Genomic DNA, 24963 nt, shown 5'->3' on the forward strand with positions numbered 1-24963 from the left:
CCTGGATATTCCTAAAGTTTCCTATTCAAATACTAACCTAGCGTGACCATGTTTACCTGGAAGAAAATTGCATAGAGTTGGATGAGCAATGGGGTCTAAATTGCAGCTTTAATTTCCTTTTTCTCAAAGTTGCTGTAAAGTTGAAAATAACTCATTGGGTAGTACTTTTCTGGTAAATATATAAGTGGGTCCTGTAACAATATGGCCTTACTTACACATGACTGTAAGCATATTGAATAAGCCCAGCTACTCCTAAACTGCAGCTTATGGCTTAGTGTACCAGTTAAACCCAGCCATGTAATGTTTATTAAGCAAACTGCAGCTTTGTGTGATTGTTAACTGGATCAATGAGTTTCTGGCATAGACCCATGATAGGTGGGAGACATGGACTAAGACTGCCCAGAAAATAATGTTGCTGATGTAGAACCTATACCATAAATATAATTCCAAAACTTTGATATGCCACTCTACATCCACACCCATGGTGCTCACCTGAATATGCCTCTGTATGTAATTTGAAGACAAAGTGCCAAATCTCTTGAATTCTATCACAGATAATAAGTATATATTATGGATACTAAGTGTACGGTTTAACTATACCTTAAAAGTAGGCAAATTAAGTCAGTCTTTAGAGAAGGCATGGATGGGGTTAAGTCTGCAATCCTGTACACATTTTATTGGGAACAGGCCTTTTTAAAGGTCAGTAGATTAAGCTACACATAAACATCTACAGTGTTGCTTGCAATAATATCACTGACCTTTTTTATGTGTGCATGAATTGGTACAAAATCATAGAGAGCTACACTCTCACAGAGCTCAGTGTGACATGACTTCAAGATGCTAGTCTTGGCCAACCTGGTGATTTCCAGATACAGCACAGCATCTATCCTGAGCCAAAATTTGGGGATACCAAATATTAAATTACACTTTCCATCATCTTAACCTCTGCCTATCCCATTTGGGAGTTGAGGGTTGAGGGTGTTGTTCATCACATCTGTAGTTCTGTGTTGTCATAGTTACATTTGGTTTGCTACAGATTGGACTACAGTTCCCATCAGTCCCAACCAATGCACCTAAATGGTCAGGAATTACAGCACTGAACACTGGAAAGCTATAGTTTTTCAACCCTGAATGCTACTAAGACTTTAAGTTTCAATAAATTAGTTTTACTCCACATAAAATGAATGTGCAATGAACAACTAAATTCTTAACATAAAGATATTATCTGAAAATAAATATGTCGAATGGGTGCTCCACCAGCAGCAAGGTAGATGGACTCTTTTACAGTGGCGATGGAGGCACCGTTAGAATAGCTGAAGGACCAGCTTAGGGACAAATCATCATGGAGAAAACCTATCTGTGTGGCTGCTGACAGTCGACAACGACTTGATGGCTTGTCAGTCAATCAATCGTCCGCTAATAGCTAGTGCCAAAATATACCGCCGTACAGGACAAAGTAGAGGACCACCTTTACGCACAGGTATTTAACTTAGGTGGGGATAATTTTTACAACAAGACAGCACTAGATGGCGCTCTAACGCGACCCGTCGGTGCTTAGCACCTAAAGAGCCGAACTTTCCCAGCCTTTGCCGCATAGTTCTTTTGAAACGTCAGGCGGGGTTCGAACTTTCTAAAACCATAGAGATAAGAAAGGAGGCCTATGGGAGCGGACGTCTACTCCAGAGGCCATAGAGTCTGGCGGCTTCTATCCAGTCTCGATGATGGGCTAATATGGTATCCAGTCACCCGGCCGGGCTGCGAGACTAAGCCTCGCCTCCCTAAATGGCGGACGGCGATTGGCCAGGGCTACAGCCGGGAGCCCAGGGACAGCTGGGATTGGCTGTTGCAGGGGTCAGAAGCCGGGAGCCCAGGGACAGCTGGCCGGCGGGGACTTGGCAGCTCCAGGCGCGCCAGAGCGAGGGAATAATACCGGTCAGAGGAGCGGGTGAGTTCCTTGCTACTGCCTCAGGGCCCCGATTCGCTCTCGCAGCTCAACCCTGTCGCGAGGCTTCGGCTGCGGGACGAACGGCGTCCGTGGACGGCCCGTCGGGTCGGGGCCGAGGGAGAAGGTGCCGGTTGTGCGTCAAGGACACGCGCTGTCGCCGCCGAAGGTCTCCTCCGAGGTTGCCTGCACCGCTTTTTTTTTTTCCCAGCCGCGGGGCAGGAGAGGAGTCGTGCCTTCCCGGCGACAACTACTCTGGCTCTTCCGCCGTGTAGCTGGTTCTTGCCCTGCGCGCCCCCCTCCCCGCCCGTCAAGGGGCAAACCCGGGTGGGAGCGTGTTGGGCGGGGGCGCGCGCGCAGGATGGCCGTTTTGGGTCGTCAGGTATCCGGAAAGATCTGATTTCGAGTTAGGCCTAAACCTGACGGTACTCAAATTACTGGTTATGCGCTCTTTTTAAGCTCCTCGGGACGTTGCTTTTTTTTCTGCGAGGGGCCTGATCTCAGGAACTTCATCTTGTTTGCATTTGTTCCCTCGATTGTCTTCTACCCTCTCTTTTGGGATGCTCCCAGAGAAGGCTTTTGTCTTGCAATTATTCTCACATCTAAACGGAATTTGTGTGGCCACATCTTTTGTTTCTAACACAGCCGGGCTGTCCTCCTCTTCCTTGTTTTTTCTCTGGACACCCAAACAAAAAATAATCGGGTCACAAGGAAAAGACAACACAGCTGTCTTTTGAGTGATAGACTTAAGAACTCTTTGGTTCAAAATAAGTAACTCAGTAAGCCCATCTGGAAGTTGCTTCTAACCAATACTCAGTGGAAAATTCAAAGTGGGATGCACAAAGTCTGTGACCTACAATAGGATTTGTGGCCAGTTAAAAAGACAATCTCTCAAGATTTTAAAATCCTTCCTACATGGTTACTCACCCACTTTGAATCATCCCCCACTGGAGCCTTTGCTTCCCCTCCCCCCACAAAAACTAAAAATTTGATCACCTCTGACATTAGCTATAAGTATGTCTATTATACTGCTTTTATTCTTAGAAAACGTGTTCATGATCTGACATGTGAAAGGTGAAAGTTCCCTTGTGCAAGCACCAAGTCATGTCTGACCCTTTGGGGGGACGCCGCTTTTGCGGCATTTTCTTGGCAGACTATAGCGGGGTGGTTTGCCATTGCCTTCCCCCGTCACCACCTTCCCCAGCGAGCTGGGTACTCATTTTACTGACCTTGGAAGGATGGAGGGCTGAGTCAGGTCAACCTGAGCCGGCTACCCAAGAATCCAGCTTCCCCTGGAATTGAATTCGGGCCGTGGGGAGAGTTTCGGTTGCAATACTGTGGCTTACCACACTGCACCACAGGAGGCTCATATGATCTGACATACATAGACCAAAATGCATCAGAACTTGCTGGTTAACATGTTGAAGCATATTTTGAAAGCAACATAAAAAAGAAAATAGGTGTGCAAAATTGTATTGTTGCATCCAATGACAATATTGTGAGGCATAGGATCATAATACAATGGTAGCACACAGAATCAATCTTTGGTTTCTGTAGTTAAATGGGGTGCAGTAGCAGGTGATATGAAATAGCTGACATCATGTAGAACTACCTCTGAATCAGAGTAGGCAGCTAGATGGAAAATAATCTGACTTGGCAGAAGGCAGCTTTTTATGTTCCAGTACTGATACTAACTCTTTACTGGTATAATTGTATTCGTTGTGGCAACCAATAATGTTCTGCCATAAATAAAATTATAGAGTTGCAACATGTGTAGCAGCCATGTGTGCAAAACCAGTAATTTTGAGCAGTTAATTATTATAACCTCTGGCTCAGTCATTTGTTTGATTCTACCACAATTAAGTTACCGTGAAGACAAATGGAAAGTTACTAAGGATTGGTCATGCACACCTAGTATATGATAATGGACAAAAAGATGTTAATGGCTATATTATACCTTTTTAGCAAAAAAAAAAGTCCTAAAATGTATGGTGGCCATTTTAACACAAGGGAAAAAATTAATGATTGAGCCGAGCACACAGGAGCATAAATTGTACTCAAGTTTTTCAAATAACTAGATGTTCCTGTTCAGCACCAGCTATTAAACTGATAATGTTCCTGAAGACCCAACCAGTGTAGGGACTGAAAAGAGATAAAGGTTGTATCAGGAAAGAGTAAGGATCACACAAACTGCTCTATTCTGGAAATGAACCAGTGGACTAAAAGCATAGTAAGGAAGGCCTGCCTACCTTCCAAGTTCCCAGGTGGGACACTACCAAGGCATCCTTAGCTATTACTAAAGAAAGGTATCAGGAATATGGATCAGGGCTGGTAGACCTACAACTGCCAGTATCCTTCACCATTGACAGTACTGACTGGGGCTTCTCAGAACACAGGTGCCCTGTTCCTCAAAGAACTGCCACCAAGTTGAAATAACTTTAAAGGGTCCTTTCACCGCGCTTATTACCTACTAGAAGGAATACAAATAAAAAGCCATTTTGACATATTCAGTGCTATGTATGGCAGATCTCGAATTATGTAGAGCCTCCCCATACATCTTAGAACTGGGGATTTTAATATTTTGCTAAAGAGGCCAGATCTGAATACCATAGCCAACACACTTGATTTGACTTAATATATCACTGGCCCAAAATTTTTTGTAGGATGTCCCTTGGATCTGGTACTACGCTACGGGGCAGGGAAGCAAGGGGCATTGATCCTATTGTTATGTCACACTATTTTCTCATAAAGTATGGATGTAGCAGGACGCGGTGGCACTGCGGGTTAAACTGCTGAGCTGCTGAGCTTGCCGATCGGAAGGTCGGCGGTTCAAATCCATGTGACGGGGTGAGCTCCCGTTGCTAGTCCCAGCTCCTGCCAACCTAGCAGTTCGAAAACATGCAACTGTGAGTAGATTGATAGGTACTGCTTCGGTGGGCAGTTAACGGCGTTCCGTTTAGTCATGCTGGCCACATGACCACGGAAGTGTCTACGGACAAACGCCGGCTCTTCGGCTTTGAAACGGAGATGAGCACCGCCCCCTAGAGTCAGACACGACTGGACTTAATGTCAAGGGAAACCTTTACCTTTACTATGAATGTACTATATTTTCTCTTGTATGCTGGAAAGGCAGGAGGAGAGAGAACATACAGCTTGCTTGTTCTGGGAGATTAGTAGAATTATAGGCGTTCATGAGTTTCTGTGGACTTTTTAAGTTGATATGTCTTATACTTCTGACAAGATCCTGATTTTATTGTGGTACTTGTAGAAGTTCCTAAGCTATCACTAGTGATACCATTGGTACATAGAATATCATGGTCTGCCTTTCCATTTTGGAAGAAAGGATAAAAACCCAGAACTGGAAGAAGTGGGGCAGCATATTTTCTAGTATCCAAGAACAAGCAACAATCCCTTTGTTTGTGTCAGCATTTTTATAAACACCAATATCTCTTAGTGGTTACAATTAGGCAGCACCTAGCCCACTAAAAACTAAGCAGGGTTGGACTTGGTTAGTATTCGGATAGGAGACTAAAAAGAAATCCCAGAGCTGTAAAGAATCTTTATTTTATTTATATTTCAAATTTAGTCACCCCTCATCTCTCTCAAAGAGCAACTCTGAGAAATAAACAAACAAAATTTTCAGAAGGTAACAGAGGCCAAACCACTTCCATATTGCTACCAAGAAAATCATATGCATATGTCCATCTAGTCACTAGGAGTCAAGCTCAACTCAAGGGCAACTTTACTTCTTTTAATATCTTAGTGACCTAGTCTTGATATCTCATGATCTAGTTAGTCACAGTGTTTCTGGTCAGTTCCAAATTTAATTAATCCTTGCTACTTTGGATTCTAGGGTACTGTCCTAACAACCAGGAAACACACTGAGACAATGAACTGGTCTCTAATATTTATTGCTAGTACTTAACAGGAATCCTAACAAACTGAAGAAGCGAGGGAAAAACTCAGACATATAACCCCCAAGGGTTAAGGCGGTCCCGATCTGTGTCTCTTTGAATGGCTGAACAATTCCTCAGTGCTACGCATGCGCTTGACAGTCTGGATGGGAGCCCCCTGCTCGCCATCCTTACTCATGACAGGTACTAATTAAAACAGATACTATATTTATGTTTGTTTTTTTAATCCGGTCAATCGTGTCCAATTCTCGGAGACTGCCTGAACCAGTCCCTGCAATATTTTTAGCAAGGTTTTTCAGAACTGGTTTGCCACTGCCTCCTTCCTGGGGCTGTGAGAAAGTGACTGGCCCAAGGTCACCAGCTGGCTTTGTGCTTAAGGTGGGACTAGAACTCACGGTCTCCCGGTTTCTGGCCTGATGCCTTAAGCACTACACCAAACTGGCTGTCAATGAATTGTTAGGCAAATATTTTAGTAGTTTATTTGATCCTATGCTTCTAAATAAACTGGATCTCCTATCAAACTGGATAATAAATTATCCACTCTAAATGTTCTGACCTTAACACAAAAAAACACAACTTTATCAAATTGTCTGGGTTAACCTGATCTTTATAACTAGAGTCCCAGAAAACTCCCCCCCACCCCTTGCAGCATAAAAATTAGAAATAAAAAGAATTGAATAATTTAATATAGCTGCCAAAGCAAAATAGCTGACACTTACTGAGTGCCCTTGACCATGTCAGTGTTAAACATTACTGAACAAAGCATATTTGTTTATTTTATTCAAATAAAATTTGTTTCTCTATGTAGAAGTACTTTTCTCATATGGCTTAGTTGTATAGTTGTAAGCTATAATGATACGTTTTAGCAAAAGCAATGTAAGTTCTTGTTTTAATGTGATTGGAACTTATAAGGCTAAGAGACTTCAGCAAAGGATCGTTACCTTGTCATGGTGCTGGAGCTTGAGCACCTCAGTGATGCCATGAGCTAAACCGTGAAGGGCCACCCAAGACGGGAAGGTCATGACAGAGAGATCAGACTAAATGCGATCCCTGGGGAAGGTAATGGCAACCCACCCCAGTATTCTTGCCATGAAAACTAAATGGATCAGTACAACCAGAGATATGTCGGTACACCATCGGAAGATGAGACCCCCAGGTCGGAAGATGGTCACAATGCTACTGGGGAGGAACAGAGAATGAGTTCAACTAGCCCCAGACGTGATGACGCAGCTAGCTCAAAGCCGAAAGGATGGCTAGCGGCCGACGGTGCTGGTGGTGAACGGCGAATCCGATGTTCTAAGGATCAACACACCATTGGAACCTGGAATGTAAGATCTATGAGCCAGGGCAAATTGGATGTGGTTATTGGTGAGATGTCAAGATTAAAGATAGACATTTTGGGCGTCAGTGAACTGAAATGGACTGGAATGGGCCACTTCACATCAAATGACCACCAGATCTCCTACTGTGGACAAGAGGACCACAGAAGAAATGGAGTAGCCTTCATAATTAATAGTAAAGTGGCTAAAGCAGTGCTTGGATACAATCCCAAAAACGATAGAATGATCTCAATTCGAATTCAGGGCAAGCCATCTAACATCACAGTGATCCAAATATACGCCCCAACCACAGATGCTGAAGAAGCTGAAGTAGAGCAGTTCTATGAGGATCTGCAGCACCTCCTGAACAACACGCCTAAAAGAGATGTTATTTTCATCACAGGAGACTGGAATGCTAAGGTGGGCAGTCAAATGACACCTGGAATTACAGGTAAGCATGGCCTGGGAGAACAAAACGAAGCAGGACATAGGCTGATAGAATTTTGTCAAGGCAATTCACTCTGCATAACAAACACTCTCTTCCAACAACCTAAGAGACAGCTTTATACATGGACTTCACCAGATGGACAACACCGAAATCAGATTGACTTCATCCTTTGCAGCCAAAGGTGGCTGACATCTACACAGTCGGTAAAAACAAGACCTGGAGCTGACTGTAGTTCAGATCACGAACTTCTTCTTGCACAATTTAGGATCAGACTAAAGAGATTAGGGAAGACCCACAGATCAGCTAGATATGAGCTCACTAATATTCCTAAGGAATATGCAGTGGAGGTGAAGAATCGATTTAAGGGACTGGACTTAGTAGATAGGGTCCCAGAAGAACTCTGGACAGAAGTTAGCAACATTGTTCAGGAGGCGGCAACAAAATACATCCCAAAGAAAGAGAAAACCAAGAAGGCAAAATGGCTGTCTGCTGAGACACTAGAAGTAGCCCAAGAAAGAAGGAAAGCAAAAGGCAACAGTGATAGGGGGAGATATGCCCAATTAAATGCAAAATTCCAGAGGTTAGCCAGAAGAGATAAGGAATTATTTTTAAACAAGCAATGTGCAGAAGTGGAAGAAGACAATAGAATAGGAAGGACAAGAGACCTCTTCCAGAAAATTAGAAACATTGGAGGTAAATTCCAGGCAAAAATGGGTATGATCAAAAACAAAGATGGCAAGGACCTAACAGAAGAAGAAGAGATCAAGAAAAGGTGGCAAGAATATACAGAAGACCTGTATAGGAAGGATAACAATATCGGGGATAGCTTTGACAGTGTGGTCAGTGAGCTAGAGCCAGACATCCTGAAGAGTGAGGTTGATTGGGCCTTAAGAAGCATTGCTAATAACAAGGCAGCAGGAGACGACGGCATCACAGCTGAACTGTTCAAAATCTTGCAAGATGATGCTGTCAAGGTAATGCATGCTATATGCCAGCAAAATTGGAAAACACAAGAATGGCCATCAGACTGGAAAAAATCAACTTATATCCCCATACCAAAAAAGGGGAACACTAAAGAATGTTCAAACTATCGAACAGTGGCACTCATCTCACGTGCCAGTAAGGTAATGCTCAAGATCCTGCAAGGTAGACTTCAGCAATTCATGGAGCGAGAATTGCCAGATGCACAAGCTGGGTTTAGAAAAGGCAGAGGAACTAGGGACCAAATTGCCAATATCTGCTGGATAATGGAAAAATAGTTAAGAGCAGAGACGTCACACTGACAACAAAGGCCCGCATAGTTAAAGCAATGGTGTTCCCTGTAGTAACATATGGCTGCGAGAGCTGGACCATAAGGAAGGCTGAGAGAAGGAAGATCGATGCTTTTGAACTGTGGTGTTGGAGGAAAATTCTGAGAGTGCCTTGGACTGCAAGAAGGTCAAACCAGTCCATCCTCCAGGAAATAAAGCCAGACTGCTCACTTGAGGGAATGATATTAAAGGCAAAACTGAAATACTTTGGCCACATAATGAGAAGACAGGACACCCTGGAGAAGATGCTGATGCCAGGGAAAGTGGAAGGCAAAAGGAAGAGGGGCCGACCAAGGACAAGATGGATAGATAATATTCTAGAGGTGACGGACTCGTCCCTGGGGGAGCTGGGGGTGTTGACAACCGACAGGAAGCTCTGGCGTGGGCTGGTCCATGAAGTCACAAAGCGTCGGAAGCGACTAAATGAATAAACAACAAAGGCTAAGAGAAGCTCTAAGAGATTCTGAATTGTGTGAGCTATAGGGGTGCTATAGGTAAATCTCATGGACAGATGGGGATGCTATAGATATATCTCATGGTTTTAATTGCTTATATTAATGAGGAATTGCAGGTGTATTCATTTATTGAGAGTATCATCTCACAGGTTATAATATCTTTGTGATTTATTTTTCACCAAGCTTTCTGTGAACTTAACTTACATACCAACTTTTATTTCATTTATTTTATTTATTCTTCAAACTTCTATTACTTCCCACCTCCCCCAAGAAAGGAGGAACTTTTATTTTGCAGCTCTTCATCTCTTAGTTGAATAGAGAACTCCAATATTGATTCTTTAAAGCAGTCTTTGGTTCAGAATATGTTTTCAAAACAAGACTTTAAAGTCCATTTAAATTTTTAATTTTAATTTCATCTTTGGTTCACCATGACTCCAAGCAGTCTTTTAGCTAGATTCAGGTTCTCATAATTCTTTTCTTCTAGGCCTGGTCCCTTGTTCACAGGTTTATATTTTAAATTGTAAGTTAGGTTCAGGTATTAATCCAGACCTTATTGTTGTCCTATATTCCACAGAATCATAAAATGATCAGAATAATGTTGATAGCCAGTGTTGAGACCATCAAATTGAGTGAGGCTAGGATTTGGAATAATATGTATGTGAAATTTAAAGGAATGCTTAAAAAATAACATTATCTGAGAATTGTGCTAGCACCTGATGGCTAGACATATAGACGTATCTATGCAATTTTTAAGTCTGACCTTGCTTGGCTTTCTAGATCAGCTAAGGTCAGCCAGGTGCTGCCACCTAAGTGGATGACAGTGCTTTTTAAAAAACATTGAGAATTACATCTCAATTCTTATTTTCCACTGGTTTGACTCTAAAATTTGGTGACATAATTTAGTGGGCTGCCCAGCAATGCCAAAATAGTCTTATTTCCAGAGAGCTAGTAATATTCCTCTAGAGTAGCAAATATTACAGAAGATTTACTTTGAATAACTGTATATCGTAATACATTTGTTCTTTGTGGTGTCATGTTGTGGTGGAGTGAAAAAGGAAAAAGAAGAAAAGGAAAAAAGGTAGAAAGCTTTGAGAATTCACACTTTGCTTTCAGGTTACTTTGTTAAGGGGGAACGAACAGTTTATAAAGGTACCTTCTTCTGGTCCTTTGCCCCTGCTCTGTTCTGGCCTTGAAAAATTGGAGCCTTAGAATTTACTATGTTACTACATTTAAGTTTGGGAATGGGATAGCCTATTCTTTCTTATCTGGATCAGGTAGGAGCTTACAGTTAGCAGTTCTTAAGAGAGCCAGGATGGTATTATGGTTAACATGTTGGAGTAGGATAATCAATCCTCAGCTATGGAAGCTCATTGGATGATTTGGGGTTAGTCATTCTCTCTCACTCCATTACAGGGTTACTGTTATGAAAAAGAAATTGGAGGAGAAAGTGCTATGGACTCTGCTTTGAGCTCGAGGAGCAAAGATAGAATATAAATCTAGCTAATATCAATATTTGTTTTTAAGAACAGACACTATATTTTTATTTCTTCTAGGTTAAAGGAATATTTTTAAAATGTCAGCTGTGAAGTATATGCCATGAACTGCTTCTCCCAGGTGAGAAACTGACAACTGGACAATCATGTTACCTTCTAAAGCATGCTCTAAATAACTAGACAACCCGTGACCTGTTGGGTCATCATTTCAGAGGTATTTCCTTACCAGATTCCTCAATGCCTTCAACCAAAGCAGAGCTTCTAATGTACTGCCTTCACTGGAAAAGTTCTTAAAAATTCAGGGAGATATTCAGAGATGTATCTGCCTTGAAAATAGCCCATGTCATTCATATTGAATTGTATAGCCCAGTCAAACATCAGGAGTTGACCACAGGACATGTTTTATGACATTTTGTATTATGTGATAAAATGTTTTATACAATTTGCCAAATTTCTATTCCATGGGAGTCATGGGTCCCAGATTTTGGATGCATTCTGTGAGTTAGCCCATTTGAGGTACCCTGGTTCAAAACTTTTTGCCCTATGATGCACTGTTTCTCCCAATTAAAATATTACAAAGTATCAAACAGACACAAGAGTTTTAGTAGTATATACAGTAGATAAAGCCAAAACTAGGGACTGCCTTTCCACATGAAACTACTTTTTCTTTGCTAAAAGAAACTAACCATAAAGTTAGTTAAACTCAAACAAGTTTGTAATGTTAGTGCAGTGTTTTAATGATAGCAGTTTTGCTTGAATTCCATTTCCTTCTCTTCAGTTGCATTTTTCCATTACAAAGCTCAGAAATTTGTTTAGTTTCCAAAATAATCATAACTATGTTCACATGACTAAATTGTTCTTATTCATGAGAACTGAGTACAGAAGGAATTTTGTTTTTCAGGAATATGCATATTTACTGCAGAAGAAGATTCATCCTCAGACATAATAATTTTCACATTAATAAAATATAATTATTATTTGCCTAAAGTATACTAGATGTTTTAATGCAGTATACTTTCAAAATTATACTTGTTAAAACTATTATTATCAGTAATCATATGGCATTTATTTTTGTTCTTTATAACTGCTTCAGTTGCTGGTTGGTATTCATTGTAATAATGGCATATCATACTTCATATACAGGGTATACCAAAAGTCAGGCCCTATAGACAATTTATTATATAAATTACATTAAATAGTTGAATTGGTTGCCATTTTCTTCTAAATAGTTTCTTACTCATTTGAAGCATGATCTTTGAACATTCATCTAAGTACAGTAATATTTTCTCTGAAAAAAAATGTTAATAAAACATGCTGTGATTGGTTTGTGGCGAAAAATACTAGAGCTGTAACTTTTTTTTTTTTTTTTTTTAGATAATATCTTGTAATTTGAAACAGTTGCATATTGATATGTTCTGCTTAAGTATTTTTTTCTCTCCAGGCAGACTATGGAGCTTCTGCATCCTAGCAAGCTGAGGTGGTCAAATTACAAATTGCTGAAGGCTTTACCTCGTTCCAGATGTTCTGCTGGATTAAGCATCTGTTTAGAGTGATATTTATGCAAGTTGGATTAACTATGGAATCAGTAAGTATACCTATTATTACAGTGAAATATTTGCAGAAGCTGAAAGTCTAATAGTGAATAGGGAGTGGCATGGATAAATGCCAGTGATATTAGAAGAATACAAACACATACTTTAATACTTAAATATAACTGAATTTGTGGAATATAAGTATAACTACAGTTCTCTGGATTGTGTCTGAGGAATAGTTCCGCTTACAAAATATAATGAAAAGAATTTTGTTGGTTAAGAGAGAGAGACTGATTGTGGGCCCATTCATATTTTGTTGGACAGAGTATTGTGTCACTTTATTTATTTATCAAATTTATATAGCTGCCCATCTCGCTCACATGACTGGGCAGTGTACAATAAAACAAACAAAACAAATCTTAAATGTTAAATCAGTTTTTCTGTGTATACAGTCATACAGTACAATTTGATGCTCAAAAATAATTAATTTTCCAGGATTTACTTAATTTAATTGTGAAGTAAAACTTCAAAGAAAAGCAATATTGACACAGACTTTTTTTTTTCAGTTGCTTTGGTCAAATAAATCTTATGGCCCAAACAGAAGTATTGTAAGAAAAATTGGCTCCAACCTTTCTCTGATACAATGCCCAAGGGTTCAATTTCAGGTAAGATGTTTAATTTTTTGCTTTGATCTGCAGAAACTACTAAGACCTCAATATCTGGGTCTGTGGTTATTTGAATGTAATAATGCTGAAGTGGGCATTGATGGGGATGGAAAAATATTCAACACCTAACAAACTATAACAGAGGTGCCTCAGGGCCACATATACAGCTCCTGAAGCACTTAAAAACACATCCCAGAAATTTCCAAAAGTTGTTGCTAAATTGTAAGTTCTTTAAATGACAGAAATAGAGGTGACTTTATTGTATTACTCGATAATTATTATATTGATTACATTTTATCTTATTTACACATAAAGGCAACTGAAGTGATAGAACACTTATTCTGAAATAGTAAGCGAAGTATCACTAGGTTATGGGATATAACCTTACAATATTTGTTTGTACAATAAATCTTACAAAGACAAAGCTATACAGGCAAATGCTGTGTGTCTGTCATTCCAAGATGGAGGTTGCCTCAGCATTCTTTCTGTAGGAGAGTTTTTGAGTTGCTTTAACTTGGAGTAAAATAATTGCGTGGTCTCCCATTGCAATTTTTGCAGCTAGTGGTTGGCTCTAAATTTGAGTAAATTTTTGTTGAAACAGGACTCCTTTTGTCTACAGCTTAAGGAATTATGTCTGTGAATGTTTTTTTCCCTCTTGTCATGTGGATTAAGTAAATGAAAATTAGATGTTTTCCTCCTGTTAATGTCTACTTGGACATTTTTCACAGCATCCCCAGGTTCCTATTTATCTTATTGCTATAAAACTGGCAGGAATATGCAAAACTATGGCCAAAAAATTGGAAAAAGTAGTAATTGGGCTTATGGCACTGCTGATGCACACACATTTGCTGTATACCTATTCAGAAGTAAGTCCCACTGATTTCAGTGAGAATAATCCCAGGTAAGATAGCAATCCAGAAGCTGCTGTGTGAATCAGCTCTATATTAGAAAGGATCAGTCTATGAGAGTAACTGGAGGATTCATCTCCAATTTCAAACACATTCCTTCTTAATGTTAGGCTAGAATAATATAAACACATTAAAGGTACAGAACAAAGATGTCTGATAATATATAGAATAGGAGCCAGTTTCATTTCTAATGTAAGTAAAAAAAATCTAAGAAAGAACAAAACTGATGCAATAGGAATGTCAATATATTTAAAAATAGGTGAGAAAATAGTAGCATTTTCTGATTAAAAAACAGTCCCTTATTTAATATAAGAACTTTGAAAAGCAAACCATTTTGTAAATGTGTTGAAAATGGCAAACTATGGATACAATTGAATATGCAAAGGTCAAATTGAGCATGTATTTATTTTTAGGTTTATTTTCTGATGGCAATCCCATGCATTTTAAATAGAACTTTCTTTTCAGTGCTAAGTAGGGAGTTCTGAAAAAACTGTTTTAAGTAATTGTGATTTATTTAAAATTAATCCGTTATATTTGAAAGCTGGAGGGAGAACATATTTCTAGGAAGATTAGTCATTATTTCTTTATTCTATTGTATTCAAATGGCAATAGCATTAAATTTTATAGGACTCTTGTGACTTTTAACAATTGTTTTTGAGTAGAAAAGGCATTCAAGGATAAAGTCATAAGTTTAATTTACAGTTAACAAATTGAGCAGCTTAGAAACATTTTGTATGATACGTGAAGATCATTGTGTTCTTTTTTTCTAGTGTAAACAATATTGGGTATCTCTTTCCTTGTTATTTACCTGTATTTATATTTTATTTGATATTACTGGTCTGAGCTGTCAATGAGTTCTGAATATTTTTGATAAACCCTGGGCAGAAATTGATTCAAAAGTATTGCTTATGGAATAAAAGAATGTTTAATCATCATTTTTCTCTGGAGTGCCTCCACAAATTCATTCAGCAAGGAGAAATGCCCAGTTTTAGAGATCTTCATTCTGTTATATCATACCCCATTTTGAAACATGCTTTAGCTGTGTTAAGGCTCATTGTAATGTTAGCTTGCTGCTGCTGCTGCTGCTGCTGGAGGAAGAGGCAGATTCAGTTGTTTACAAAGCTCTAATGCAGGGATAGGAAAGAGAATTAAATGGTGGGCACAAATTCACATTAAAACCAAGTCCAAAAGAGTAGAAAGGTGCAAGCATGTTCTTGAGTTATTACATGCTTGATAATCTAAAATAGTTTTTAGACCAAACAAGTTCTCTGTCCCTGTTTTCTGCTGAAAAATGCTATAGTTTGCCAAATGGCAGCAAAATAAACTCTGCTGTTTATATTTAAAAAAACCTGATAATACTATGGCTGTCTTCATGCTTTCTTGAAACTTCTATAGCATTCTCTCTTTCCCTTTTTCTTCCTTTCTTGCTCTCTAGCTATTATATCACAGGATCATGCACTGAATCTACTGTAAGTCAGTCTTCTCTTTTTTCATTAAAGTTCAGTTTAACTATTGATGCATACTTATATGTAAATCTAATTGTTAAGAATCTTAATTAACTTCTATACTCATTTTCTTCTTGTACATAGAGAGTGAACTAAAGATATTTAATGGCGGTGACAGTTGTTTTGTCATTCTTGGAAGACTGTCAGCACAATCTTGCTGAAAAATTAGACTTTTCTTCAAGTTTAGCATGCTTAGGATTACTTCTTTAATAAGGCACATGAGACTACATATAGTTAGCTAGGTAGTTTAAATGTGGATGGGAAATTTGGATATTTGCTGTGGTGCCCCATGTTTAATCTTTTCACAGTGCTTGAGCTTAGTTGCCTGTCTAGAGGAAGGGTCTGACAAAAGGCAAATTTGAGTTTGTGCTATGGCACATCTCTCCAAAAAAGCAAGTGAAGTCTTGTTTGTTAGATAAGCAGCAGCTCTAACCCATTTATAATACTTTAGAAATAGTTTAATGTGACCATGAAATGATCTCTATTCAGAGATGATGATCTCTGTTAAAAGACATGGTGATTTGCTTTTATTCCTTTCTGGAAATTATATCAGAATAATCCAGTATTGGCCAGGGAATATTCACAATGACAACACTCTCACTGAAGATTATATAATAGCAAACCTAGGTTTGATTTTCTGTAGAGCTAACCTTATTGAGAATTTTAACTTCAACAATTTCTAGAAAGTAGTTCTTACTCTGTTGGAGGAAAATTCTGAGAGTACCTTGGACTGCAAGAAGATCAAACCAGTCCATCCTCCAGGAAATAAAGCCAGACTGCTCACTTGAGGGAATGATATTAAAGGCAAAACTGAAATACTTTGGCCACAGAATGAGAAGACAGGACACCCTGGAGAAGATGCTGATGGTAGGGAGAGTGGAGGGCAAAAGGAAGAGGGGCCGACCAAGGGCAAGATGGATGGATGATATTCTAGAGGTGACGGACTCGTCCCTGGGGGAGCTGGGGGTGTTGACAACCGACAGGAAGCTCTGGCGTGGGCTGGTCCATGAAGTCACGAAGAGTCGGAAGCGACTAAACAAATAAACAACAAGAAGTTCTTACTCTGTATGTACTTTTGGTGCTTCCTTAGCTGTGCTGGCAAATCTGGAAACAGGTACCATTTGGCACTAGAATTAACACTTACGCAACACATTATTGTGGGATTTGGAGTTTCTGTTTCTGAAACTAATTTCTGCCTTTTTGTTTCTCACTCGAATGTAATGTAATATGTATGAGAAATAGTTTGAAATTAATCAGATTATTCACCTATAACTTTATTAGTGTATGTAAATTTCCTAAACTGTAGTTAGATATTTGCGACTTAGTACCCAATTTGCATGTCATGCCATGCATCTGGAAACAGCAGTGGAAATTCTAATGCTGTAAGTCATTCTTTAGATTTCTTAGATTGGATTGGTACTAAGTTTGAAACCTTGCCCAAATGAAGACACTAGTATTTTAACTCTGGTATAAACTTCTTCTCCCCCCTATTTATTTCTCTTATTCATAATAGAACTATGTATTTTATCTTCCTGTTACTTTCATAGAGGTGTAAGACTGATCCAGGCAGTTGCTCTAACACATAACATTATCCAATCAATCTAGCTTACTTCTCAGCCTGCAGAAGGCACTCAGTCTACTCAGCTAAAAGAAGATGCAGTAGTCTCCCTTGTAGATGTGGGATGGGTTGCTGAAGAAGAAGATGAAGGAGATGAAGTCTTTACACGGTTCCGGTATGTTTCTCAAAGCTCATCCGCTGTTACTGGTTCTTGAGGCTTTGGCTAGACAACCTGTTGACCAAGGCCAGTAACCACCTTCTATGAGAGTTACAGTTTGAAGATCAGGTTTTCTAGTAACATGAAAACTGGCCAATATTACTGATCAAGGAAGAACATCTTAAAAGGCTTTAGAGATATTTTTAAGAAGTATTAAATATTGTAGCCTTTCTGTTTATACAATAACGTTATGCTTATATAAGCACATACCTTTTATAATCTGTTCCTGTTTCAGTACCAAAATATCTGAGGAGGAGACAACAAATAGAAGTCCACTATTATTTTAGCCAGAGAGATGATGTAGATAGGGGTACTGCAACTCTAGGAACTTATAGAGGAAATGGATTATCTAGATCCTTTCCAGTCTGGCTTTCAACTGGCTTTGGCATAAATATGGCCTTTATTGCCTTTTTGTATGTAAAAAGATGGGAAAGAATTTTCTGTTTACTCCAGCTTTGGCAATTTGTGAATTTATGTATTGACTAGTTTTTTAATTATATGGCTCTAGCTCAAAGAATTGCTTTTGGAGCTGTGACACATTGATGGGATAAAGAAATAGGGGTTATCATATCAGGATAAGTTCACTTTTGCACAGTTAAACTATGCTTATTATATTATTCTGTTAAGTGGTGACCGCAGAGAAAATAACAAGGATACTTGTGATGTCTCAACACTATAAATGTGTACATAACCTACAATATATTTTGGATCATATCTGACTGAAAGTTGGTATGTGTCTGTACAACAGTGGTGGCATTTGAAAACATCTTGGCCTCTATTGCATGGCAAATTTAAAATGGGGCAAAGAGGCAGGCTCTTAATGCAAAAAAAAATGTTTTTGAATTCATATAGAAGTGAGGAATGCCTAGAATGGGTAAGACTAAAGCAGTGCACTTCATTATTGTTACGGTGCAGGATATTTTACAAAGACATTAAATAGGTCTCTATCCAAAGAGATTTACAACCTATATTTGAAATAGCAAAGCAAGAAAAATATGAAAATGAAAGCACTGATAAAATACTATTTCATTTTCTTCTACTTTGACTTAGTTACTGTGAAGTAGGTTTGTGTCTGGTCATGTACAGTGGAAGCTCTTGAAAGGGAAAGATCCTTGACTGTGACAGCAATTCTAGTGCAGCAGGGAATACTATTTACACAGGATCTTTAAAGGCTTGCTTCAGTTGCTGCAGTTACAAAGATAAAGATAGGAGAAACCAGAGAGCAGTCAGCAAAGCAAAATTATTTAAAAAAATGTCTTGTGACATTTTAATCATCTGAGTACAAAACATCTTTAAAAACTCACACAAACCAAGGAAATGACTTATAACACAATTTAGACATTAAAAGAAAAGCTGCCACAAATGTCATTAGATTAGTTAATGATATCTGTGTAGATGAATTTTTGTGCACCATTTGCAGCTACAGTAGTTAAAAAGATGTCAAACACAGCCATAGGTTATGTTTAAAACACCTGTTCATGAAAGTGTTTTAGTATTAAAATACAATTTATATTTTTTTCTAAATATCATTAGATTTCTAGCCTATTAGTGTTGAAGGCCAAGGGCAAGGAACAAAAGTGAACCCTTTGCCTCCACCTTCTTTCCAACGGAACAGAATATAGTTTTACTGATGTTTACAAGAACTTCTTAAACACCATCTTAGCTTAAATGCAAAAAATGGCAAAGATAGCATTCTATATTTGTACAGAATAACTTATTTGGTTTAAGAAACTTAGCTACCTTATGTTTGATCAAGGGATTCATGCTACAGAGGGGGGGAAACCAAAAACTGTTTCTTGATTATAGATCAGAAGGCTGGCCAAAATCCCAACCATTCCTTAAAGGTGAAGGCTGCTCAGGGAGAGACTCAAGTACTGAAGAATTGTTGCCCAAGAAATCACAAGAAAAGGAAGACTTCAAACCTGCAGTAGCCACAAACGATGAAGCGTTGCAGAAAATAAATGCATTGGAAAATGAACTTGCAAATTTAAGAGCACAAATAGCCAAAATTGTAAGCCTACAAGAACAGAATTTGGCAGCAGGTATTAAGTTGTCCTTCTTTCAGTGTTAATAAATCAAATGTTATGCCTATATTCAGAAAAATACTGCAGATTTAGATGCAAATATTCTTGGTATTATAAATGACGATCTGTGGAGAACTAGTTGTGGTAGTCTTCCTCTTACTTTGACACAAAAGATCTGGAATGGGATACTTCTCTGTTGTATCCATCTGCACATATGTTCTTGAGCCTGTCTTCTCCAACCTGTTGCATTCCCATTGTGGTAGGTGACAGTACCCATGACTCTAAGCCAGCATACTTTGCTGAGTGCATATGATGAAATGTGTAATCTGGTGCACTAGAAAGAGATAATAGGTTGGGCAAGGCTACATTAAACTGTTGTAGAAACTTCAGTCAAGGTGATCTTGAGATTTGTATTACCAACTTCTGCTAACCATAGAGATTTTGACTGGCAGTGCTTAAAATGAGACTTTCCTTGTGAGTGTTCTTGTATCTAAAAACAACTTTATGAAAGCTTCAGTTGACACAGATATGATGATTAATTTTTTGCCTGTGTTTGCAACTCTTCTTTTACCTGACAATGAGGTAATATATTTTCTTGGGAAGAAGTATACAAATATTAATTAGTACATTTATTTGCTTTCCTGTATCTTTCTTACATTTTTTCTTAGCAATCTGCATGATACTGAAGGGTAAGAATGTAGTAAGAGAGCCAGTTTGGTGTAGTGGTTAAGACACTGGGCTAGAAACCGGGAGACCATGAGTTCTGGTCCTGCCTTAGACGCTGGGTGACCTTGGGCCAGTCACTCTGTCTGAGCCCTAGGAAGCAGGCAATGGCAAACCACTTCCAAAATCTTGCCAAGAAAACTGCAGGGACTAGTCCAGGGAGTCAACACTGACTCAAAGGCACCCCCCAAAAAACAAAAGAATATAGTAAAGCTTTGCTTGCTAACTGGCAGTGATTTCCATTTATGGCATTAAATATTTTGACAGTCTTAGAGCCTACAACATTGTATGCAATTGCAGATATTACATGCTCTTTTATGCAGTCAGAAAATGTGAATCCTAATGATCTTGTCAGATGACAGTTCTCTTCAATTACAGTGAGCCCAAATACCCGTCAAAACCCATTGTTTGGAGTGTCAAAGCAGCTGTTTCTCTCTGCATATCTCTTTTGAGGCCCTTTCCTGGTCCTCTAAGTTTCTATGTATGAAAGACACCTTCTCTGGATTTGCTACCAAAGCAAGCAGTTTTACAGTTGCTGCAGAGGTTAGCAGTAAGTTTCAAGGTGCAGTTCAAAGTGCTGGTTTTTTACCTAAAAAGCCACACATGCTTTGGCAGCAAAGTACTTAAAGGACCACCTTTTCCATATAGAAGTGATCTGACCAACTTGTTCAGTGTGGAATTCTCCCAGAATCTTTTAATGGTCCGCCATGTATGGGAGGTGAAGGGGACCAGGACTCGTGGGCAATGGTTTTCAGTTTCCAGCCTCCGTATTATGGAACAGCCTCCTTTTAAGATTAGGCTGATTCCCTTTGTTGGCCTTCCAGAAACTCTTAAAAATGGAGCCGTTCCTGAGGGCCTTTGAATGGTTATCATTTTGTCCATTGTTTTATGATAGTTTTGTGTTTGTATGTTGTTTTTATATGTAGTTAACAAATGTATATAGCTGCCAATCTTAACCCCTATAACTCTGGGCAGCAAACAGAGAAAAACACAATAAAGCATGTTTTTTGTGTAAACAGTTAGGCATCATTTTTTGACTCTAGCACTATGGAAATGTAATAAATAAATGCCACACACTAGAAAGCTTCTTCAGTGTTGGGGTCAATATATTCATTCATGGCCAAGCCATTAAAAGGAATATTACCTTTTTCATTATATTTTTCATTAGAATGGAAACTGTCAAGGACAGGGGGGGAATACAGTACATGACATTAATCTAGTACAATGCTGCTCTATATGATACAATACTGGGTAAATTTTTGAAACAACAATTTGTGTGTATTAAAGATATTTGTAGCATGTTTAAATGTACATTGTTCTTACAGCTGGAATAAGTTCTCCAGCATCCCTTTCTGTCCCGCCGCCGCCACCGCCACCGCCACCCCTACCTCCACCGCCACCACACCAGCAAAGTATATCTGCCATTGACCTTATTAACGAGCGCAAAGGAAAAAGAATAAATTCTGGCAAGACTTTGATAGATAGTGATCCAAAGAAGCCTGAAATGCCAAATATGCTAGATATCCTCAAAGACATGAACAATGTAAAGTTGCGCTCAGTGAAAAGGTATGTTTTTCCCTTTTATTTACTACAGAAATGGTTACAAGAAAGAAGTGCCATATTCTGATTACTGCTGAGTGTAGATGGAGATATACACTCCATCTAAATGACTATAATCATTTGCTTGCTTGATCCAGACGACTAGACTAGCCTCCTGCAAACAACTGCATCACAGTTTACAATTTGAATTTCAAAGAGTAGCTTGTCATTTTAAGGAGTACAGATAGTACTCACTTAATGAACAAAATTGGGACCGGCAACCCCATTGCTAAGCGACGTAGTCATTAAGCGAGACTCACATGACCATGATGGGCTTACAACATTGCTTTTCCCTGCGGTCATTAAGTGAGACACCACGTGACTGCAACTTGCAATTTCACTGCTGGCTTCTCCGTTGACTCTGCTTGTCAGATGCTGGCTGTGAAGCGTGCAAATGCCAATCATATGACTGCAGGACACTGTAATGGTCGTAAATGCCTGACAGTTGCGAAGTGCCCTAATCTCGATCATGTGACTGCAGGGATGCTGCAATGGTTTTAACTGAGAGGACTGGTCATAAAGTTACTTCTTCAGGGCAGTCGTTAAGCAAGGACTATCTGTATCAGCTTTTAAACTGAGGAGAAAGAGGGTAGTCCTCGATTTTAACCATTTGTTCCATGACTGAAGTTACGATGGTGCTGAACAAAGAGACTTATGACTGGTCCCCAAAGTTACAGCAGTTGCAGTGCCCCTGCGGTCACATGATTGCGATCTGGGCAGCTTGCAACTCATTCACACTTACGACCAGTTACCAAGCACCCCGCAATCACGTGATTGCCATTTGCAACCTTCCCGCTGGCTTCCCCAGAAAGTCAATGGGGAAGCTGGCAGGGAAGGTGGCAAGTTGCTGGGGTAAGTCTCCCCCACCCGCTCACCCTCCCCAGCCCCCTGCGTTCACACTGCGCCAGCCACTCACACACCCCTGCACACCCTTCAGTACCTGTCCTCATGTGCCCAACCCACCTGGCACCTCTCGCGCACTCTCTCTGCACCCCCGTGCACCCACTCATTCCCTCCTTCACCTGGCAACTGCCCCTTACCTGCCTGCTGGCCTGAAGCTTGCAACTTCCTGCTGACTTCCCCACGATTGTGGTTGTGGGAAGCCAGCAGAAGTCACCTCACTTAACAATTGTGCGATTCAGTAAACAACGGCAACCAAGACTGCAGGGATTGCCATCGCTAAGCAATGTGGTCACGCTTTGCGACCACATCGCTTAGTGATGGAAATTCCAGTCCCAATTGTTATCGTAAGTCAAGGACTACCTTTAGTTTGCTACATATTTGCTATGCCCATCTGTTTTACCTAATAGGCCTGAATTTGAAGAGGTATTCTGATACTTCTCTCTGATTTTTCTGGCACTTGAAGTGGGAGAATAAAAAAAAGATAAGCAAAACATTAGTGAAAAGGGGCATCTGTTTGCATCATTTGAAGCTGCTGTGACATAAAGCCTTACCTTATTCTTTTGAAGACCAGATGAAAGCACAATTAGGAAAACTGCTGACCCAACAGATCCTGCTGCACTCATAGCTGAAGCTCTTAAAAAGAAATTTGCTTATCGATACCGTAGTGACAGTACAAGTGAAACTGATAAACAGATTTCAACTTCTGAAACAAAGCTGGTAAGTGCTTGGTTATCAGTTCCAGCATTTGTGGTTGGTTTCCCATTACTTGAGTTAAAGGAGTAACAAGCTAGAGAACATTGGCTTCCTTTTTCATTCTGGTTGATTTAGTGCCTCCCACTAATAGAAGCGTCTAAAGTGTTTTTCAAACTTGGCAACTATAAGAAGTGTGGATTCCAACTCCCAGAATTCCCCAGCCACTGATCTAAAGGGGTTTAAGTTTAGTAGCACGCATGAGCTAACAGCTGGTAAATAAATAAAAATTCTAGCTTATTGTATCCAAACACTGCAAGGAAGGAGAAAAATCATGGCTTTTTTTTAGTCCCCTTTGGGTAGAATTAGATCTGCCATTATTTGGATTTATTATATTTTATATGTATATTTATTGATATTGTTCTGATTTTATTGTACTTTATACTGTTTTATTGTGAACCACCCAGGGACCCCCAAGTGGGGGAGATGGCGGTAATAAAAATATGACAAATAAATAATATATTTTTTTAGTTTATACATTCTTTTTCTTTTCACAGTTTGGGCCACACCTGCTGAAGCCTACAGGGAAAATGAAGAACCTAATTGAAAATTGTTAAGCAGAAAAATCATGCTTCACTACAAAAGGACTGTCTCAACTTTTGAGAATTAGTTTTATAATTTTAGAATACTGAATTATGTGCCTTGCTTCCATGAACAAGAGTTTAAAAGTGAAAATTCTGTGATCTAGCACAGGTTTTAGTATTTGTGTACATACAGTGTTGGGTTAACATTAAGTTATAAATGTCACTCTTAAACTTGTGTGAATGTAATGATAATTTAAATTATAGCTCCGGTGTAATAATTGGAATACTGTTAGGACATATTTAGCCTGTATTGACATCTCATTTTGAACTTGAAGTACAGATTTCACTGGAGCCACTTTACTTTTCTTCATGTATAGTGAAGGCAACAAAGGCTTAAGAATTTTATTACTCAGCAAAAGGTCAAATTAGCATTCAGTTGAGCATCTTTTTTTTTTTTTGCTTTAAAACAAATGCTGCATTGGAAGTATATTTACAGGCAAGAAACTAGCCAAAGCTTGAATCATATTTTTACATAGGATGAAACACTAATTGTGACTTCCTTCTAGGAGTAATATGCATATAATGAGCATATCGGCAGTTACCAGTGAAGTTTAACATCTAATTAGCTTTGTTGACCTCCCTAGCAGACCTTCAAATGAAGACAATTCCAGGGGTTATTTTCTTTCATGAGATGTGTCTATATTTGTAATTTGCATTTGGAGTAGTACTGACATTTACCTGCTTACTCACCAGTTCCTACTGAACTGAACTGCAGATAATAAACAACTGCCAAATAAGTTGGAAAATAATTTGATGTTGGAAAAAGACAAATTGCCAACCCAAGTTTCCTGCTGGGTAAAAATATTTTACTTCTTGAACAGTGTATTTTGTCAATATTTCATCATCTTGAGTAGTATTGCAAACTGTTGAATGATTCAAAGTGTAACATGGAAAAGTGGTTTATCTCTGTGGGTATTAAGAGCAAATTTAACCTGAATGTCATGAAATGCTTAAAAGCTTTCATTTTGAAATTTGTTCAGATATGAAAATGTTTTTAATCTGGTCATGTAAAATTGCTTCCAGATACTTTAATGTTTATTATCCTGTAGATGCACCAGTATTTTTAACCTTTTCCACCACTGTTCAAAATTAAATGGTATGATGCATATTATAT

At 39.1% G+C, this 24963-nt stretch overlaps 1 protein-coding gene across 2 annotated transcripts; it reads left to right on the forward strand.

Annotated features, from left to right (window-relative positions):
• Window positions 1-1833: 1833 nt before the first annotated feature.
• Window positions 1834-24667, forward strand: MTFR1 (mitochondrial fission regulator 1). Of its 2 annotated transcripts, none has more exons than XM_063299353.1 (9): window positions 1834-1945; window positions 10942-11002; window positions 12323-12466; window positions 12980-13078; window positions 17097-17224; window positions 19073-19308; window positions 21339-21579; window positions 23082-23232; window positions 23763-24667. In XM_063299353.1, the coding sequence occupies exons 3-9, from the start codon at window positions 12401-12403 to the stop codon at window positions 23820-23822; spliced, it is 981 nt and encodes a 326-aa protein (XP_063155423.1). In that variant the 5' UTR covers window positions 1834-1945; window positions 10942-11002; window positions 12323-12400; the 3' UTR covers window positions 23823-24667. The 2 variants fall into 2 exon arrangements, with proteins under 2 accessions (XP_063155423.1, XP_063155424.1); XM_063299354.1 differs by lacking the exon at window positions 1834-1945 and adding an exon at window positions 2105-2123.
• Window positions 24668-24963: the final 296 nt, after the last annotated feature.

This window comes from Candoia aspera, chromosome 3, assembly GCF_035149785.1.
Source record: "Candoia aspera isolate rCanAsp1 chromosome 3, rCanAsp1.hap2, whole genome shotgun sequence".
NCBI classification, from domain to species: Eukaryota; Metazoa; Chordata; class Lepidosauria; order Squamata; family Boidae; genus Candoia; species Candoia aspera.

What these genes read in the sequence shown, in the direction of transcription:
- MTFR1 (XM_063299353.1), top strand. Translation starts at nt 12,401, where the DNA reads ATGTTCTGCTGGATTAAGCATCTGTTTAGAGTGATATTTATGCAAGTT. An exon ending in GCCCAAGGGTTCAATTTCAG is followed by an intron (nt 13,079 to 17,096) that starts GTAAGATGTTTA and finishes CAATCAATCTAG; the next exon opens with CTTACTTCTCAGCCTGCAGA. An exon ending in CAACTTCTGAAACAAAGCTG is followed by an intron (nt 23,233 to 23,762) that starts GTAAGTGCTTGG and finishes TTCTTTTCACAG; the next exon opens with TTTGGGCCACACCTGCTGAA.